This window comes from Sapajus apella, unplaced genomic scaffold, assembly GCF_009761245.1.
Source record: "Sapajus apella isolate SASKATOON/1434 unplaced genomic scaffold, GSC_monkey_1.0 scaffold58, whole genome shotgun sequence".
Taxonomy (NCBI): Eukaryota; Metazoa; Chordata; class Mammalia; order Primates; family Cebidae; genus Sapajus; species Sapajus apella.
In genome coordinates, this window is record NW_022436998.1 from 3,809,219 (window position 1) to 3,830,354 (window position 21,136).

At 38.8% G+C, this 21,136-nt stretch overlaps 1 protein-coding gene across 2 annotated transcripts in view; it reads right to left on the minus strand.

The window, feature by feature from the left end:
* Nucleotides 1–14,871: 14,871 nt before the first annotated feature.
* TNKS2 (tankyrase 2) overlaps nt 14,872–21,136 on the minus strand; it is a 65,887-nt gene continuing 59,622 nt past the window's right edge. Inside the window, exons 25-26 of one of the 2 annotated variants that reach the window (XM_032245551.1) lie at nt 19,540–19,696; nt 14,872–18,709 (exon numbers count right to left, since the gene is read on the minus strand). In XM_032245551.1, the coding sequence (XP_032101442.1) occupies nt 18,647–18,709; nt 19,540–19,696 (220 nt within the window). In that variant the 3' untranslated portion in view covers nt 14,872–18,646. The remainder of the gene's footprint in view (nt 18,710–19,539; nt 19,697–21,136) is intronic. The other variant, XM_032245550.1, reaches the window with a different exon arrangement.

The following is a 21,136-nucleotide window of genomic DNA, read 5'->3' on the forward strand; positions in this document are numbered from 1 at the left end:
ATTCTGAGATTATGGCCTTTTTTTTTTTTTTTTTGCAGGGGTGGAGGCAGGTGGGTTTAAAATATCTTCTTTTTAAATAAAATTATGATGCTAGTATTATAGCTGGTAGTTTGATAAGTTTAATGTCCTCACTTGGCAAAGTACCAAAGTGGCAATAATATGTCTTTCCCCAAAATGTCTTAGAAGGTTTTATTAGTCTAGAATTTGGAATTCTAGACATCTGGTAACTACTGGTTTGGGGGATGATTTAATATTCCCTGACTCCCAGGAGTGTCACCAGTGGCATTATGTGCCTCAGTGAGGTAATAGCTGATATGGGTTCTCTAAATGTCATTTAGTTAAAATGTTAGCCACATGAGTGTCACCACTTTCTACCAAATGACTTATGAAAATAGTGACACAGCAAAGTAACCTGGTGTATGGAAATGCCTCCCAATTATACAGACTCTTCATGTATTAAATAAAGGGAGGACTCTGGAGAGGCTAATGTCTCAAAGGTAGTATGCTGTATTGAGCAGGGATCCCCAACCCCCGGGTAGAGCTCAGCCTGTTAGGAACTGGGCGGCAAAAGAGGCGAGTGGCCATTACCGCCTGAGCTCCACCTCCTGTCGGAGCAGCAGAGGCATTAGATTCTCACAGGAACGTGAACTATTGTGAACAGTGCATTTGAGGGATCTAGGTTGTGCGCTCTTTATGAGAAATTAACTAGTGGTTGATGAACTGAGATGGAAGTGTTTCATTGTCTCACACAAAACTGGTCCCTTTTTGGTCCCCGATGCCAAAAAGGTTGGGGACTGCTGAGAACAGAGATTCTTAAGTCAGAGAACCAAGGTTCAAGTCCCAGCAATGTCTTACAATGTCACACTTAGGAGACAAATTACTTATCCTAAGTCTCAATTGTCTCATCTTTAAAATGAAAGCAATACTAACGGTGCTAATTCTTTAAGCCTGTTCTGAGATATGTATAAAGCATATTAAGCATACCTATTTCATGTTTGCTGTATAGCTAGCACTTGATAGACATTTATTATAGATAGGCCTGGAGAAAAAGCCAGTGGGGTTAGAGGAAAAGAATTCTGAGGTCCAGATGAGAAAAGCAACAGGGCTTGGGAAGGTTAAAAAAAATTGTTTGTTTTGAGAGGGAGTCCCACCCTGTTGCCCAGGCTGGAGTGCAGTGGTGTAACCTCGGCTCACTGTAACATCCGCCTCCTAGGTGCAAGCGTCTCCTGCCTTAGCCTTCCGAGTAGCTGGGATTACAGGAATCCACCACCACGCCTGGCTAATTTTTGTATTTTTAGTAGAGATGGGGTTTCACCATGTTAGCCAGGCTGGTTTAGAACCCCTGACCTCAAGTAATCCACCCACCTCCGCCTCCCAAAGTGCTGGGATTACAGGTGTGAGCCACTGAGCCCAGCCTAAAAATGTTTTAAATCATCATCTAACAAGAGAAAAGAGAAAGGTTTAATTTAGGTTTGGTCAGGGCTGTTGTACAGCAGCAAAAAATTATCAAGATCTAAAGGGGAGGTAGAAAAAATGAAAAGACTAAGTGTCTTTATGGGCTATTTGGCTCTGGAGGAGAAAGCCTAGTGAAAGGGGTTTTGTTGCATCAGGGTGAGTTAGATCCCGGGCCAGGGAAGCAAACTTGGTCTGTATAGGAAATCTACTTTTTTTTTTGTATGTACCAGAAGCTCAGCAACAAATAATTTCCCTCAAAAATCTGGTTTTAGAATGTGCTAACTGGTCACAGATCTAGAATATAGTTTCAAATAATGCAGGAGAAAGGAATCCCTCTATACAGAAAAACTAACAGAGCTAATAGGGCAAAATGCTAAGAAGTGAATTTAGGTGAAGGATCTACAGGTGTTAATTGTATTACTGTACTACACGCTCAACAGTTTTTTGTAGATTTGCGTATTTTCTAAATTAAAAGTTTGGAGAAAAACTTACCGGATCGCGCCTCCACTTACAAATATAAAAAAGTCTTAGCTAAGGGAAGCAAAGTGAAAGAGACAGGGCACTGCTTCGGTTTCCCCACGTGCAAAGCGTGGAGGAGGCTGCAGTTTTAAACGCTGGCTTCCCTCTTCTGTGCTCAGTGCGGTGACTTGCAGCAAGCGAAGCCACCTACATGGCATTGGCTTCGCTGGCGCCACGATTATCTTAAAATGTTTTCTAAATTATTTGAATTGCGACGAGAATATGTGATTCTGGGGAAGGTAATAATGGTGATTAAATAGTGAGATTTAAAAAAATAACACCAAAAGAGTGTCGCGTGCACGCGGAGGAATGTGAACATGGCGAGCGGCAGCACCGCGCGCGGGGAGGTGCTCCGCGCACCGGCAGAGAGGCAGGGTGGAGCTGCGGTCTCCGGCCTCAGTGCGCTGAGCGATGCTGCGATGCTCCGGGCGGGCGCTCACAGGGTTAACGCCGGGCAAGGGGACCGCGCTTCCTCTGCCCGCCCACATTCCGCCGCTGAATAGAGGCGGTGGTCTGTTGCCAGTGGGGTGACTTCGCCCCTTGGCGTCCGACCTTCCCCCTGGCCAGGCTCGCGCCCCTGCCGGGCCGGCCCTGAGCTCCGCAGTCACGTTACTGTCCCCGCTATTCGCGCGGCCCTGCGGGGTTACAAAGAGGGACATTAAGAAGTCTGTGGGCATCGCAGGGGCTCGGAACGTGGGGACAATTACCGTGGCTCTGAAGGCCTCTGTAGCCCAGCCTTGTAATCTGACCCCTTCCGTGATGTTACCGGGGGCCCTGTGTTTGCAGATCTGTTTCTTTGTCTGAATTTTGGCAATACACTGAGCTACAACTTCAGAAATGTGTGTGTCCTTTCATTAAATCCGCATTAACCAGACAAAAAGGAGACACTTTCATTGATTTGCCTTTGTCTTTATAAAGCATATTTTATATGGTTTATAAAGCATATTTTACAAAATATAAACCTTTTTAATAATAGGGAGAAAATCAGGTTTTAAGTCTATGGAGACCTAAACGAAAATACTTATTTTCACAAATAATGCTCCAGAACCAAGTCTAATCATTTAACCTTCTCTTGTGATGAACCACATTTTAGGATTTTTTATCTGACAGCTTCAGCTGGCATGATTTAAAAAATATCTTATAAAGTATATAAACCATAAAAGAGGCCTGGTGCAGTGGCTGACGCCTGTAATATCAGCACTTTGGGAGCCCGAGGCAGACGGATCTCTTGAGGTCAGGAATTTGAGACCAGTCTGGCCAACGTGGGGAAACCCTGTCTCTACTAAAAATAGAAAAATTAGCTGAGCGTGGTGGTGTGCACCTGTAATCCCAGCTACTCAGGAGGCTGAGGCATGAGAATTGCTTGCACCTGAGAGGTAGAGGTTGTAGTGAGTTGAGATTGCGCCCCTGCATTCCAGCCTGGGCCACGGAGCAGGACTCTTATTTCAAAAGAATAAGTTAAATTAAAAGAGCATAAATGCTTCATTTTTATTACATGACTCGACATGAAAATTAAAGACAGTATGATTAAGTGGGTGTCAGTCCATTTCGTGTTGCTAAAACAGAAAATTACCAAGACTGGGTAATTTATAAGAAAAGAGGTTTATTTCCTACCTTTCTGGAGCCTGGAAAGTCCAAGATCTGGCAACTGCATCTGCTTAGCTTCCAGGGCAGGTCCGGTGCTGCATCATCATGTGGCAGAAGGCATCACAGAGAAATGGAGTGGGGTGCACTGAGAGCCAAACTGGCTTTCCTAAGATACGTACTCTCATGATAAGTATCATGAGGAAGGCCTGGTTTTTAGATACATCTAAATTTATATCAGCTTTTGCCCCAACGTCAGTAAACATTCCTCACCTGAGTGTTTAACTAGAGGCAAGGCAGTGCAAAGCAGGAGGAATCAAAGAACAATTATATCCTAGCACCTGCACCATGCCTGCTGGCCAAGTGTTTTTCTTGAGAAAACCTAAAAACATCAGCTTCTCTTCCTTTGCCTTAGTAATTCCCCAAACTTTGCTGTTCATTGGAATCACCTGGAATGTTTTTTGGACCATTCTGATGACAGACTCGCACCCTAGACACTATGATTTAATTGTGGGGAATTTTTTTTTCTTTTTTCTTTTTTTTTTTTGAGATGGAGTCTTGTTCTGTTGCCCATGCTGGAGTACAGTGGTGCAATCTTGACTCACTGCAATCTTTGCCTTCGGGGTTCAAGTGATTCTCCTGCCTCAGCCTCGAAGTATCCCAGGTTAGAGGCACGCACCGCCATACCTGGCTAATTTTTGTATTTTAACCCATTCCTGTGATAACCCATTAATCCATTCATCCATTATTGGATTAAGCCAATCATGAGGGCAGAGCCCTCCTGGCCCAAATCTACCTCTTAATACAGTTATATTGGGGATTAAGTTTCAACATGAATTTCAGAGGTGACAAACATTCAAACCATAGCAGCATGCAAAGCAAAATGACATTTATTATTACTAGAGGAAGTAAATTAGCACGCATAGTTAGGTAATATCTAATGGTTAGAGGGCTTCTGCAGTTGCTGTTCTGTGCCTAGAATGCTCTTCCCCCAACACTCCCCATGGCTTACTTCTCCACTTCCTTTATAGTTGTTCAGATGCCACCTTCTCAGTGAGGCCTTCTAAATCACCTCATGTTAAATTCCAGTGCATCAGCTCCTTCTCCCACAATTCACTCCTAATCCTCCTCACCTGCTCTATTTTCCCCTATATCATTAATCACATTCTTAATTCAATATAATTTACTTACATTTATTGTCAGTCTCCCCCACCTACTAAAAGGTAAACTTCACAAGGATGGATTCCACTGATGTAGCCCCAGTGTCTAGAACACTGCCTGGCACATAGGTGTTCAATAAAACACCTGCCAGGTGAATGAATGGATTTACATGATCTTTACTCAGTTCTTTTAAAGTCTGTTCATCATTATATGGAGAGAGCAATAGCTAACAGTAGCACTATAAGCAACAACAACAACAACAGTTATTTATCAAATGCACCACCAGCAATGATGATATCAGTAATCATAGATATTGTTGAAATTTACCACCAATAATATCAATACAAATTTTTTCAAACTATATTATCTGTTATATCAAAAATCACAATTGCCATGTATCACATCCCTGTACTATGAGCCAGATAATCCCACATAGAAGATATTATTAAATCCATTTTCCAGATGAGGAAACTAGAGCTGAAGCATTAAAGAAACTTGCCCAAGGCCCAAGGCCAGTAAGTGGAGAACCTTTCCTGATTCCCTTTTCCGCTGTGTTTAGAAACTCCTAAATATACTGGGTTACTGGTGTGCAGTAAGTCAGCCCTGAGGAAACAGGAGTTTTTCCTCCCACTCTATGGGAATGTCATTGATTGCCTGCAGAATGGGTGGGCCTTTCTTCAATTTTTCTGGTACTTCCAGACTTGGACCATGTGGAACCACCACTCCCTCCCCACTCCTGCCTGCCTGCAGATTTGGTCAGAGTAGCTTTATATCCCTAGAGGCAGAAAACTGCTCTAACTTGCCCTCCGAGAGGTGTGGATCAAAGAGAAAGTTGATGAAAATCTAACTCTGCCTGCCTCAATGTCTCTTGAAATGGATGTTCCTTAGAATTCCTAATCAGCTGATTTTTAAACAGATTGATTTGAGGAACAGATGGACTCTGGATGAAGCTGTAATCCGGAGGTTGCAACTGATTTCTGTTGACAGTTTAAAACCCCACCTACTTGTCAATAGTGGGAACTTTTCTGGGGGAATGCTCTCTTCCTGAAAGAGAGGAATGTTTCTGTTCTGACCACTGAATACAGAGAGAATGGATCTTGGCAGGAGTGACTTGACTGAAGTTTAAATAGATTTTAATATAAAAAGGCTAGCAGATCCAATGGAAGTGAATATAGTTGATCTGTATTTATACACAGGGATTAATCAAGCTAATCTGACAGGAGTCTGTGCAGGCGATTGTTTGGGAGCAAGATAGATCCAACTGCGTGCAAAGAATTGTGAATGAATGGGGATCCATGGCTCAGTGGGCAGGCAGGTCATGGGGGAGACCACCAGTCTGACTAATCAGACATTCACATTTCCCACTGTTTTGTTTTATTGTTTCCAAATGTGAGAAGCTGCTTTCCAGTCCCCCACATACAAAGCTCCTTATTGGACTTTACCGTGGCATGATCTGGTTGCTTTACTCCAACTACCAGCCTCAGAAGGAGTTTTGCTTGATGGTGTCCGGCACCATGGCTTTGCTTCAGTAGATTTATGAGCTGTGAAAGATGGTCAAATTAACACCCTAAGCATTCCTGATAGGATTAGAGGTCTGCATTTGCATACCGCCCTGAAGTACCACACTATCTCTGTGTCTTCCCAGGCCTTCTGGGTGGGGTTTAGAGAGGGCAAGTGGGAGGCGACACCAAACATCCCTCTCCCAGTTGGCAACACAAAGGGCCACCATGTGATTCCAGATGATGTTATTTGGCATTTAACATCTTCTAATGGCGGTGTCTCCCAATCAGAAGAACTGAACTGAAGTGGTGAATGCATCCCCTTTCAGGGCTGGACGCCCATCCTCGCTCATGGAGAGAAGGAGCAGTCTCTTCTTTGGGGCGGGATTGACAATCCAACTGCCCTGACAAGGACTGGAGTGGACCTTAAAATATCCATTTAAGTCACAATGATTACTGATTGTTGTGATTATAATGGTAACACTTATTTATTGTAGAAAATTTGGAAAATGCTGAAAAATACAGCAAAGTAAAAATCACCCATCGTCCCATTACCGAAAGATAGCTTGCCATTAACATTTTGGTGTATTCATTTATCTACAATATTTTTTCTGTGCATGTAGACAGGTAATTTGTTGTTTTTGCTTTAACAAAGCAGGATCATGTTGTTTATCCTAAATCTTTTTTTTATTTTTTATTTTTATTTTTTTTTGAGACAGTATTGCTCTGTCGCCAGGCGCTAGGCTGGAGTACAGTGGCGCAATCTCGGCTCACTGCAGTCTCCACCTCCTGGGTTCAAGCAATTCTCCTTCCTCAGTAGTAGCTGGGACTACAGGCATGCGCCACCACACCCAGCTAATTGTTGTATTTTTTAGTACAGACGGGGTTTCATCATGTTGGCCAGGATGGTCTCGATCTCTTGACCTTGGTGATCTGCCCGCCTCAGCTTCCCAAAGTGCTGGGATTACAGGCGTGAGCCACCACGCCCGGCCTTATCCTAAATCTTTTAATATTATATCCAAAGCATTTTCTCATGTTAATAAATATCTTCTTTGGAAAAGGTTATACAATTTATATATATTATATTACTATATAATATATATATTTACTATATATTACTAAATATTATATAATACATATTTCTTTTTTTCTTTTTGAGACAGGGTCTCCCTCTGTTACTGAGGCTGGAGTGCAGTGGCATGATCATGGTTTACTGCAACCTCCACCTTCCAGGCTGAAGTGATTCTCCCACCTCAGCCTTCTGAGTAGCCGGGACCCCAGGTACATACTACCATGCACGGCTAATTTTTTGGTAGAGATGAGGTCTTGCCATGTTGCCCAGGCTGGTCTCTAACTTTTGAACTCTAGTGATCTGCCCACATTGGCCTCCCAAAGTGCTGAGATTGCTGGTGTGAGCCACCACACCTGGCCTATATTTCTTTTTATAATAAAGATGGGGTCTTGTCATGTTGCCTGGGATGATCTTGAACTCCTGGGCTCAAACCACTCTCCCACCTCAGCCTCTCAAAGTTCTGGGATTACAGACATGAGCCACTGTGCCCAGCATTTGTTTTTTAAGTCAGGGTCTGGCTCTGTCTCAAGGCTGGAGTATAGCAGTGCAATCATAGCTCACCGTAACTTCAAACTCCTGGCCTCAATGGATACTCCTGCTTCAGCCTCCTGAGTAGCTGGGACTATAGGCAGAGCATCACCATCATGCCAGATTTTCTGTTTGTTGGTAGAGATGGGATCTGGTTATGTTGCCCAGGCTGGTCTAGAACTCCTGGACTCAAGCTATCCTTCTGCCTTGGCCTCCCAAAGTGCTAGGATTACAGGTGTGAGCTGCTATGCCTGGCCTAGGGAAGGTTATTTTTAATGAGTGAATAGTGTTCCATCATGTAGAATAAAATATCTCAATTTCGGTTGCATTACCCAAAGTCATGTGCTTTACTTTAGGGGACAACATGTATAAAAAGCGTGTACCATGTAAACAAGATACAGTATTAAGACTCTTCCTGAATTTGCATTATAGGTGATGCTCTGTCTATAGTCCCAGCTACTGAGGAGGTTGAAGCAGGAGGATCCTTTATATATGGTTATAATAATTAATTAAAATATGTGTTATTATTACAAGAAGAAACAGTGAAAATTATTGAAGCAACAAAAAATGGTATTTCAAATCAATGGGAGAAGAATAATGTAATAAGTGGTTCTAATACAAAAGATGAACTATTTAGCGAAAAATTAAGTCAAATCCATACTTCACTCATATTCGAAGATAAATTTCAAATAGATCTAGGAGTCAAATATTTAAAGAAAAACAGAACTAGGGGATGATAAAGGTGAATATTTGTATGATCTCAAGATGAGGATGTATAGAAGAAAATGAAAATTAAACATAAATCACCATTTCCCAGCTCTCCTTTTTAGATATTAAATTAAATAATATTAAATACTATCTGTTGTGTAGTATTGTAGCTCAATTTACCCAAATGATCACCATTAATTTTCATAGCAAACCTATTTTATATACATAAATCTATAATGATGCTCTTACAGATGAGGCAATGGGGGGCTAAATATTTGTAAGTTTTATAAATTTCATTGTCCTGACACTGTTTCCCATGTATTGTTTTTCTCATTCAGTTTGATTTGGCCCAAATGGAGATAATGTTAAAAGCATCAACCCCACCCCACACACAAATAAAGCTTAGTAAAAATCGCTTGCAGCTGCCTTTTCAAATCTTCAGTGACAGAGACAGTGTGGAAGGAGTGACACTCTGTACTGGGAGGTCCATTGACTGAGTCACATCATCACACCACATACTCTTGGGTCCTGTTAAATGAAGTAACACCCCATGATAGGGGCAAGGGATGACTGAAGTGGTAGAAGTCTCTATATGTAGTTGAAATTTCATAGAACCTCTAAGAGATGGAGTGAAGCCAAGAAATCCAAAACCCAGCGTGTGAAATAGATTGGAAAATACTTTATTCTTTAGGACACTTACCATCAAGGTAGTTCATCCTATCTCATGGACTATGCCATGTTCTTTCCTTTTTCTTCATTAAAAATTTTTTTAAAAAATTTTATTATTATTTTTTTAAGACAGGGTTTCGCCATTTTGGTCAGGCTGGTCTTGAACTCCCGACCTCAGGTGATCTGCCTGCCTTGCCCTCCAAAGTGCTTGGATTACAGGCATGAGCCACCATGCCCGGCCAATGCCATGTTCTAACATTGGAAGAAATGTATTCCTGCCCTGGATATTTCTTAAAGTATGTATTTGGGTTTCTTGTCTTTTACTTTCAAAATTAAATTTTTGTCTTTGTTGTTTGTGGTATGAAATGGGTTTTCAGTACCCTGGTTTCTAGCCTTATACTCATAGGAAATAAATTCAATATTTATCATTCAATTAAGGCCTATTGCCCAGGAATCATTTAGATTGTGTCATTAAATAGGAGGTGCCATTATGTTAGAGATTCTAATGACTAGATGTCATTAGAATCGCATGAGGAGTTTAAAAAATATTGCTGCTTGGGCCTTGCTCCCAGAGATTCTGATTCAATCAGTCCACCATGGACATAAAGTATTCCCAAGAATTTCTAATTAGCAGCCAGAGTTGAGAGCTGCAGTATTTGACTCCTTACTAAGTTGCCTTCTCTATAAGGCTGCTGGCTGTGCAGACAGGAACCATGTTGTCAGTGTTGTTCATGACTGCCTTTCCAGCATCCAGCCTAACGCCAGGGACATTTGTATTAAATGAATCCAATAATGCCCTTGGAGTTCACTGATTCAAGTAGTGAGTGGCACAGCCTGTTTAGATCCACCGCTGGGCTTCAGGGGGAACTACAGGCTCTGAGAACAGGTTCGAGCCAAGTTTGGGAGTAACTGGAGGAGACAAGATAAACATATGATGAGCAACCAGGGTACATGGGGATTTTATCAAGAGTTGGGGGCAGACTCGACTGGCCTTGAGTGTGAGAAGACAGAATCCACGTGAAAGACAATTCTTCCCTGAAGGATGCTGGAATGTCAACTGTGTGAAGAAAGTGAGAGGTGAGGCCAGCTAAGAGTTTGCAATAGAGGCAGAAGTTGGTTAAGGCTGAGGTGCTATTGGGATACCCGTGTTCAGAGCTGTGCTTCTATTTTTCTATAATTCCAAGCACAACATTGTGCTATGAATCAGAGAGCTCTGGTGGCTACAGTAGTGTTTAGAGGGGAGGCAAAGGGAAGATTGATGAGAACTGGGCAAAAGGAGTAGGTAGGGGAGGGGGGAATAAAAAGCCAGCACAGAACAGTTCTGAAGCCAGAGGGGAGAAATGTTGCTGAATTGGAATTTCTGCAAGTCACTATTTGAAAGGACAAAGGGAGGACCAAGGGCTGGTTTCCTATAGAAGGGTGTTTGTTTTTCTGGTCCTGAAGCAAAATTGCAATGACGGTGCTTGGTGTAAAGGAGGGGAAGCCAAAGTGTAATTTTAATGTATTCGTTGGTTTTAAAATATGAATTAATTTTTGAATATGTATTTTCACAGTTCAAAAATATTAAAGTATAAACAGGTATACAACAAAGTCTCTCTTCTATCCTTATTCCCCTTTACCCAGTTTCCCAACATTCAATATAAACTATTATTTGTTTCTAGTATATTCTGCCAGAAATTTTAATACATATATGAGCACATATAAATATATGTATATATTTTAACCTCACCTCTAAAATTCATATTATATACACCATTTTACATCTTCCTTTTTTCTTTTCTTTCTTTTTTTGAGACAGGGTCTCACTGTTGCCCAGGCTGGAGTGCAGCGGTGTTATCATAGGTCGCTGCAGCCTCAAATTCCTGAGAACAGGTGACTCCCACAAACTCCTCCCACCTCAGCCTCCTGAGTAGATGGGACTACAGGTGCATGCCACGACACCCAGCTAATTAAAACAAATTTTTTCTTTTTTTCTTTTCTTCAACCCAGGTTCGAGGCCTTTGAAATTTTTTTTTTTGAGACAGTGGTCTCCCTATGCTGGCCAGGCTGGTCTTGATTCCTGGCTTCAAGCGATCCTCCCACATTGGCCTCTGAGAGTGTTGGGATTATAGGCATGAGCCACCATGCTGGCCACCATGTTGGAGTTCTTCCAACTCTCAGTCTGTGAGTTTGGGAATCCCAGACAGAAGCCTTATATATACATAAAATGTAGATGCCTTCATCAAAGGCCTTTTCAGAATTCAGGGGGATTATTGTCTAATTTTTGCCCTGTGAGCTGCTGATAGGGTGAATTACGTGATTTTCTAGTGGTGAACCAGTCTTGCATTTTTGGTATAAACTCCAACTAGTCATTACAGATTAGTTTTTAAAAACGGCTTTAACATCTCCATCACCCCAAAGTTCCCTCATATCTATCTGCAGTTTATCTATATTCCTGATGGTATTATTCTGTTAATGTTTTGCTAGATTTTGCTTGCAATTATTTCAACGTTTTGTGCATGAATGTCCACTCCTTTTTTTATTACCTTGTTGAAGTTTGCTATTAATTCTACATCATATTTATTAAAAAACCGGAAACTCTGTCCACACTCTTAGAATAATTTAAATAACATTGGAGTTATCTGTTCCTTAATGTTTTGTAAGAATCTACCTATGAAACTCCCCGAGTCTAGGAATTGTTTGGAGATAGCTCTTCTTGTTTGGACTTGCTCTCTTTCCTGGGGTTAAAGTCATTATGTTTTACTAGAATATTACTGTAGGTGTTATCTTGGTTCCCAAATTTATTTTTATCGAGTTGAGCAAAGTGGTTTTAAAAAAAATTTTAACTACTCTGCACTTATTGGTAAGATAGTTGGTCTTCAAAATGTTTAAACATTTTTCTTTGTATTTGTGGTTACTTCTCTATTGAAACTTTTTTATATTGTAGATTTCTGATTTTCTTGATTATCTTATTTATTTTATTCCCTTAAATAACTAGTTCTTACATTTACTGCTTCTACTCCCGGAGTTATGTAAGAGGGAAAGCCACTCTGTGAGGAGTGGTGACCTTTTAGTGAAAGGGGCAGCTAACCCAGTGATTCTCACCCAGGGTGATTTTGTCCTCCAGGGGACATCTGGCAATGTCTGGGATATTTTTGGTTGTCACATGGGGCAGCTATACTATTTGCATCTAGTGGTCAGGGATCAGAGATGCTGCTAAACACTCGACAATGCACAGAATAGTCCCCACAAGTAATTATCTTCCCAAAATGTCAACAGTGCCAAGGTTGTCCTGAGACCAGTCTGTATGGAAGCTGGGAAATACACGTTTGAATTCCACTCTCTTCCTAATCACCCTTCAATATCCGGCTGATACTCCCCTTTGGTTAAACCCAAAGAAAAGCCCAAGAACAAGGGAATCTGTCCATGCAGTCCAGCAAAATTACTATTCTGGGGCAAAAAGGCGGGTGGAGAACTGTGAAGAGTGAATCAGGAGGGCAAAGAGAAGAGTCATTATATAAACATTGCGATCAGTGTTGTGTTAGTTCATATGACTCCTGGGGCCGCTGAGCAAGGGTTTCTCGGTATACCTAAGATGTGGGAGGAATTTCTCATTTTACCAGTAATGCCAAATTGATTTCAAAAGCACTCACACCAACAGCAATGCGTGGGATCCAGATTAACACATGCATTGCTAAATTTTCTACTTTTGTTAATTCTGGCAGGTATAAAATGGTATCTTATGGTACTCAATTTGAATTTCCTTGATTACTAATGAGGCTGAGCATTTTTAAAATGTTTATTGAGTTTCCCGTTTTGATAAACGCCTGTTTACATCCCCACCTCCAACTTTTTTCTTTTTTCTGTGTTGTTTTTAGTATACACTGAATACAAATTATTTGCCCTTTATGTGTTGCAAATATTTTCTGTGACTTGCCTCTTTACTTTCTTCTTAGTGGTCTTTGGATAAACAGATACTTTTAAACTTAATACAGTCAAAATTTACCAAACTTTTCTTTTAAGGCCAGTATTTTCTGAAGCTCACTTAAAAAGTTCTTCCTTATCCCAAAGTCAGAAACAGTCACCTGTTATTTTTCTTAGACTGATTCATTTTTATCACCTTTCCCCCATCTTTACACTTTGATTTTTACTCTTTTAGTGATGATCTTTGAAAACTTAATATGCATACTTGACTTAAAGTCTAAATTTCATCAGTATCTTCAAGCTTCTATTTCCCATACTATTGTCAACTAGTACTTTCATTCCACCTTGTTTTAAAAATCTAAAATCCATTACTTCTGTATTGCAGACAAGGCTTATTATAGTGCTTTAAATAGTCCTGTTACAAAATCCAAAAGGAATAAAAGGCTATACAGTTTAGTCTCTTTCACGTCTTATCCCTGTGGCACTGAGGTTTCCTCCTAATAGTTCATGTGTATCCTGAAGGTATTTTACTTATAAACAAGCAAATACATGTTGTAGTTTTTCCTACTGTATACAAATAGTAGCAAATCATACACATTAGTCTTCAAGATTATTCCTTTTCGGTAATGTCAGCCTTTTTACTGACATGTTTGCCAATTTTCTTTGTGCACTATGCTTCTGACATCCTGCTCCTCCCCTTCTGGATTCAACTGCCTTCTTTGCTAAAGAGCAATCTATTAGATCTCTCAGCAAAAGAACGGATGCATTTTTCATTCTCTTTCAAATACTAGTTTATCTGTGTACAGAATTCTAGGCTAACAGTTTTTCCTCAGCACTTGGTAGTTATTTTATTGTCTTCCAGCTTTTATTGCTGCCACTGAAAAGTCTGCTGTCAGTATATTAATCCTCTGTTTTTTCTATTACTTTTTTTCTTGTCTTTTGATGCTCTGCAGTGTCGCTATGTCTAACAGCAGACTTGCTTTTATTCATCCTCCTAGGTGTTTCTTAAACTGCTGCTGCTTTAAAGATTCATATTCTATGCATTCTGGAATATTTTTCAAGTCTCTTCCCTCCCCTATTCTTTACGTTGTATCTCCTCACTCTATTCTCTATGTCTCCTAGTCCTCTGATATTTCCCGTCTCTTCCTCTGTGCTCTGTGTTCTCCACTGTATCTTCCAGTTCCCCATTCTATCTTCAGATATGCCCAGTCTATAGTTTAATCTGTTTTAATTTTCATTAATTATATATAATTTAGTTCTAAAGACTTACCTTTTCAAAGACTTTGCCTTCTTCACAGTGTGGACTTCTTAATGGTTTTAATGATTTCTTTTATTCCCCCTCTCATCTCAATCATTTTAAACAATACTTTACTACTTTAAGTTTGTGGGGGGTGATAATTCTCCAAGATTGTGTCTACTGATTTGTGCTCACAATGCACTGTTTTGGATTTTTGATGAGTTCATCTGAGCGAGACTTGTTTTTCCTACATGAATATGATGCAGATTGGATTATGCGTATGTCTGTCTGTGTGCTTATAGCAGTAATTTTCAAACTAAGATCCCTGGGGGTTAGGAATTTATATACTCTACATTTTGAGCTTCTTTAAGATTTCATTAGAACAAAGGAATTAGTGGCTAATAAATCTGCAGTTTTAAACCATGCTCTGTGTCTCTGTGACAAGTGGGAAAACTCAAGCCACTAATTCTGGAGTGTTCAGGGCAATCATATTAATTATAATAACCAGTTATTGGCAAGTACAATGTTTAGTAGCACAGATAGAAAATCATTTATTAGTCTCAACAACCTTATAAGGTTAGAAAAATTTTAAAAGGTTACATGATTTTTTCAAGATCACATGGATGGTGAGGGGTAGAATAAAAATTAAAATCCAGATACATCTGATCCTAGAACCCAATCACTATTTATTCACTCAATCAAAAATTTACTGAGAACACTAGGTGCCAGATATGCCAGGTGTTAAGTCTGCTGGTATACAAAGCAGATGTGAAACCTTTCAAACTATCTGTGAATAATCAGTTTCTTTTTTCAAGTTTCCAATCCATTGCAGGGCAGAATTTCAATTAAAAACAATAAGAAAAAAAAATTACATCAATGTCTTGCTTTATAAAAGTTTAAAAAAGTTTACCCTTTTTGTATTCATTTCCCCATGGGCTGGTAACATCAGTGTGCAGACCAATCCCATCTGCAGATCACACCTTTGCATAGCACTGCTTTACAGTATACTGGCAGACTGCTTTTGGCGGCTCTGTATATATTTGTGTTATGGAAATGACAGCTCTGGGTAGGTGACAAAGTGGAGATAACACTTTTAATAATAATGGCTTTATGTGAAGAACAAGAACTTTCTAAGGAGGGTGTAATTAAGGATTTTAGGTCATAGCCAGCCTAAACTAGTCAGCACAAAAGGGCAGGAGGTGTGGAGACTCAGGAGACAGGGAAAGGCTATACTGCAATTTAATTTTATAGAAGTCTGACAGTTCTGGTGAAAAATGAGTACCACCACGACTTGCTTCCTTTGTCATTCTGGTCCTGTAATAAGGACAGGACAGCAGGTAAAGGCACAGTCAGGAGTACTGATTGTAAGGGCTCTGGAGATCTGCATGTTTTCTTGCCTCATCAACCTGCAAACAACTAGATCACAATAGACACCTGAAACTGGCATGCACACTTGAAATAGCAAGCAAATACTTCCATATTACTCCAAATGAAGCAGGAACATAAAGCTGCTGAAATATATTTCAAAGCAAAAGACTTAAGAATTATTTGCACCACCATTCTCTTATTATGCAAAGCAGGGAATTGATCACACACAAGGAAACTTAACATACTGAAGTCTAATATACATACGACTAATATACTTTTTAAAATAGCAATAAATACCACTAACTGAGGTTTGGAAACTTATTAAGAATGTTTTCATATAATACAGAAATAAAAATATATTCCTCTTTATAAGGTAAGAAGATTAATTTCCCAGGAATGGGCTTTAAGGTTTATCAAAGTTGTGTTGAATGGACTAAATGTTGAGAACATCTTACAGCTACTTTCATTTTACGGAGCAAGTATGGCTATAATATTCAATATTTCAAACTTCAAACTACATTCTTTATCACTATTAGACTCAGAACTACATTGTTTTCCTGCAATTGTGGTTTATTGTAATATCTTAATCCATTTTCTCAAAGACCATTCAACACATTTATTACTATTCCAGTAATTACCATGCTACCCAGAAAAACAAGTGAACAGTTTATTAAGAATTAAATGAGGGTATGGAATGTGATACAGTCTAAGTAAGACACTGAAGATGGGTATAATAGTACTACTTGCACAAAAAATTAAATTTCGCTTCAAAAAAAAATAAATCACAAGACAAAAGAAAAAGCAATTCCATCATTATAAAATAAGCTATTTCATGCAAAGTACTAATCCTCCCCCTCCCCCAAAACCCCAACTTCCCAACAAACAAAAAGCTATCTGAAAGCACTGCCATGCTAACATATTAACCACAGTATATTCATTCATGGAAAAACACACTCATCAAGCAATGGATTAGATGAAATAACACAGTTTGCAATATTGTAAACTCATAGACCACAATGATTTTACATGAAAAGCAATTCCAGATTCACTCATAGGGCGAGTAATATGGGCTACATGTTGAGAGATAATGTAAATATAAACCCCATTAATTCTCTCATTATCTTCTAATTATAAAACCTGGAAACTTAGATAATCTGAAAAATTTATATAAAATTTGGCATACTCCATTTGTGTTCCAAGAAATGACTTTAGGATCATATTCATAATTACTAGAGAGCTGTATAAAAAGCACTTCAACGTCAGGATTTGACCTCTTAAATAACAATCATAATTTACATCATAGAAACAACTCCAGAAATGCATTTACTCTGATAAACTCTTACTCAGGACAAGAAACATGATTTTCTAGCACTTTATGTATAAGTTACTGCAAAGGGCCAGTTAATTTACAGACTGAATAAAATGTAAAATAAAAGTGAACTGGTACAGAGAGCAATGGGGAATGTCCTCATTAAGTGAGTAAAGATCTTTCCTCGACTTTGGAGGGAGCTACAGTCAACAAATAAAATAGACTGCCAAGCCATAATGCATGTACGTCTCTGTAACAAGATGCTTAAGCATGCTTCCTGGAAACGAGTTTTATCTTAGAAAATAGGAATGACATTTTATGGGACAGCATTTCCTTCTATAGCTGCCAAACTGAACACAGGCCTAGTCACCATATGGTGCACAAACTGAGAGCATATTTCCAATTGGGCATAACGTCATGGAGAGGCAACTCAGGAGCAAGTAGCACCTGTTTCACTGTACTTGCCCATTCAGGAGGCCTGGAGGGGACTGAGACAACTACAGTTTATAGTTCTGGGTTGAGTTTACCCATGATGTATAGTTTGGCTATAAACATAGCAATAAAACCAAGTAAAAAAAGAACGGAAAAAAAAATACTTAGGATAAAAAACTACCCAGTCTTGTTGGCTATTTTTTTTCCCTTTAGATTTAAGGTAATTAGAATAAATTGGGAAATGATTTAGGATTACCCTTCCCCACCTTGGAAATGTAACATCTTACTTAACTTCCATGAAAAGAACACAGTAATTGTTCAACAGCAAGATTTAGTTTCTCTAAAAAAACAGGAGCACTTTGCTCTAATTTTCACAGAATGACTTTAGAAAATTTTCCAACATGAAAGCCAGAAATTGAGGCCAGTAAAGAAGCTTCTTTAGTAATCAGGACCTATCATAGTTAGAGCTCTTTGGAATGTGTCTTATACATACAAAAGTATCACAAATTAAATCTTCAGCATATTCATAAGTTCTATGAGAAAGATTTCTAATGACAGATACAAGCTCCCATCAGCAAATTAAATCTGATAAATCAATCTTTCCCAACTAACAACTCAACATAGCGTCTGGAATCAAATGTAAAGATCACTCAATCATGATGATGCAAGATGAAGTACAGATGAACAATACATATGAAAAAATTTTGTAAACCGCTGCAGTTCTAAAACAGATTTATATTACAAAGCAATGTAAATAAATATTGGGCTAGTACAAAAGCTCTTATTTACAGTTTTACAAATGAAATTGTCTTCAGTGTAAATGCTGTGTTTTAAAGAACACAGTACTGTATTAGTAAAACGAGCTGTTGAGGGCATTACAGTTTCTGTTAGAATCAATGAATAATGTATAAAAGGTTCAAGTTAACTCTGTTTATAATTTAGTACAGACAAACCCAGTTTAACCTGGAATGGCATCTGTTAAAGTGCTGAAAAACAGGAAATATTTAGAAAACACTGTACATTATTAAAGCTTTATCAAGTCAGAATGTTAAACTTCTTTCACATTTTTATCCTTTTGCTATAGGCTTGTGGGGCAAGATGATTTTTTTTTTTTTTTTTTTTCAGCAAAGGAGTAAAACTTAGAGGCCATTGCTGCTTTGATGATTTTAGGTTCAGTGGAATTAGTTTCTTAAAACAACTATTTATCCATCAACCATACCTTCAGGTCTCATAATCTGGTAAGTAATCAAATACTCAGGATAAGCCTGGAAGAGAAAGAAATTCAAATAATGGTACACAAATTTTCTTGAAAGATAACAGACTTCCTAAAAGTATTCCTAACATTAGGGAGGAGGCTCTAAATTAGTGTTGTAGATCAGAATCATCTAGGGACATTTTCTCCAAACATCTTTACCCTGACTACAATCCTTTCGATTTTCAATCAGAAAGTCTAGGATGAATACTAAGTTCATGTCTGATTTTAGTAACTGAGGTGATTCCAATACCTACCCCCAGTTCAGAACACTGCCCTAGAACTACTTTTGGCTGGATCTATGCCACTGAGAGCAAAACACAATTATATACTTCTTTGCTACAGACAGGCTAACTGTTAAATAAAAGATTTCAATCGTTTATAAGAGCTAAAATAATCCGGTAAAATTGGCAAAATTTGAATAAAGTCTGTAGGTCAGATATAATTACCTCAATGGCATTTTCCTGATTTTGATAAATATAAGGGAATATTCTTGTTTTTAGGAAATTTACATGGAAGCAGTTAATGGTAAAGGGACATGCCCTGCAACTTACTCTCAAACAGTTCGCAAAAAAATATGTATACATACACAGGGAAGGAAGAATGATAAGGAAGAAAAAAAGAGAATGATAAAATATTAACATTTAGGAAATCTAGGTAAAGGTTATAAGGGGATTCTCTTTATTATTTTTGTAACTTTTCAAGTCTGAAATTATTTCCAAATAAAATTTTTTAAAAATCCAGTTCTTAAGGCAATACTATGTCTTGTCAATTCAAGGGATTAGTAAAAAGTTAGTATGTCTCTCTAGCATTTTTGAAGATGAACAAATAAAACTGTATTACCTGTTCTCCTCTGTAAATAACATATTCAGCTAACGCTAGGCCATTTACACTGGGCCTACCAGTGACTGAGTGATGACCTGGAGGAGAATGTGCCATTTTCATTGCACTGAACTGCAGGAAAGACTTTCCCAAGGTTACCCGGCAAAAGAGCAGCTGCCTACAACATGAAAAGGAAACGATCACCCTGAAGGCAAATTTGACACATAAATATGACAATCTGTGGACATGGCATAAGTTTTAAAAATTTATTCACACATAAATATTTATGATTGTTTTTATCATTTCACCCCTAAAAGAACTTTTTAAGAATCTCTTCTACTACTCCTATTAATGAAATAATTTGTCACCTTAGTCCTTATTTTAACTACCTGAAAAATGTAATAACCCTATAGAGATGCAGACTCTACCACCTTGTTTATATCTCAGCAAACACACAAGTCACTGGCCAAGTGGGAAGAAGGCTTAGGGGACTTCCATCAAGTGGCTTGCAAAGTTGGACACATATCTAATTAAATCCAGTTGATTTTACCTTCAAAATAGATTTGAAATCCATTTACTTTTCCTAATTCTACTGTCACCATTAAGTCAAATCACTGAAATTTTCCCCTGGACTATCATACAATGGCTTCTAAAACAGTCTTCTGTTTCTACTCTAATTCCTGTCCATATCTTTCCCATCCAAGTAATTAAAACAAATAAAAATTAGATCAAGTCACTTCTCTGCTTAAAACCTTTTAGAGGCTGCTCACTGTACTTCGGAGAAAATCCAAATTCTGCACAGTGGCTCCAGCTTCTCTAATCTCATTTTATGTTCATTATCTCCCATGCACATTAGTTTTTTTCTTTTCTTCACAAAGGCCAAACTTCCTTTACTAACGGTCCCCATCCATATAATTTTCACCACCATTGGAATGGTATCTATTTTATCACTCTTCCACTCGCTGACACCCACTCAATTTTCAGACTTCAGCTGAAATGTTACTTCCTTAGATAGGTCTCTCCTTACGACCAGTTTCAGTAGATTAACCTCCCATTTCTCTCAGGCATGTGATTGGCCTTTCTTAGTTTCAAACAACCTTCTGGTATTGCGTCATTGTTTCTTTTTAGAAGATAACAGGAGATTTTGGTAGACTAGTTGATGGTTCTATCTTCCAAAGAAGAGGGAGGTATTAAAATGTTGCTTATCACTAATAATCAGAACTATTTAGCCTTCAGACTATATATGACAAAACAGCAGTGTTCAATGTACAAAATCTCAGGAAATTACATGCCTCCTAACCAGTCTAATTTATGACCTAAAATAGAAGTGGGTCATACATGGGAGGGCCTACTGTGTACCATCTATGCAGCAAGTCTAAATTTAGAGGGATAGTAAAAACAAAACAAACACAAAGAAAGAACTTGTTTCCCTCCACTACTGCAATTCTTTGGCTCAGGAGCCCTTTGAAATCAGCTGGGAAGCTTTCAAAAATTCTAATATCCAGATCATGCCTCAGACCAATTAAATCAGACTCTCTGACGGTGGAACACAGGCATTAATAGTTTTTAACATTCGCTAGGTGATTCCAATGTGCTGCCTAAGTGCAAAGTACTGCTC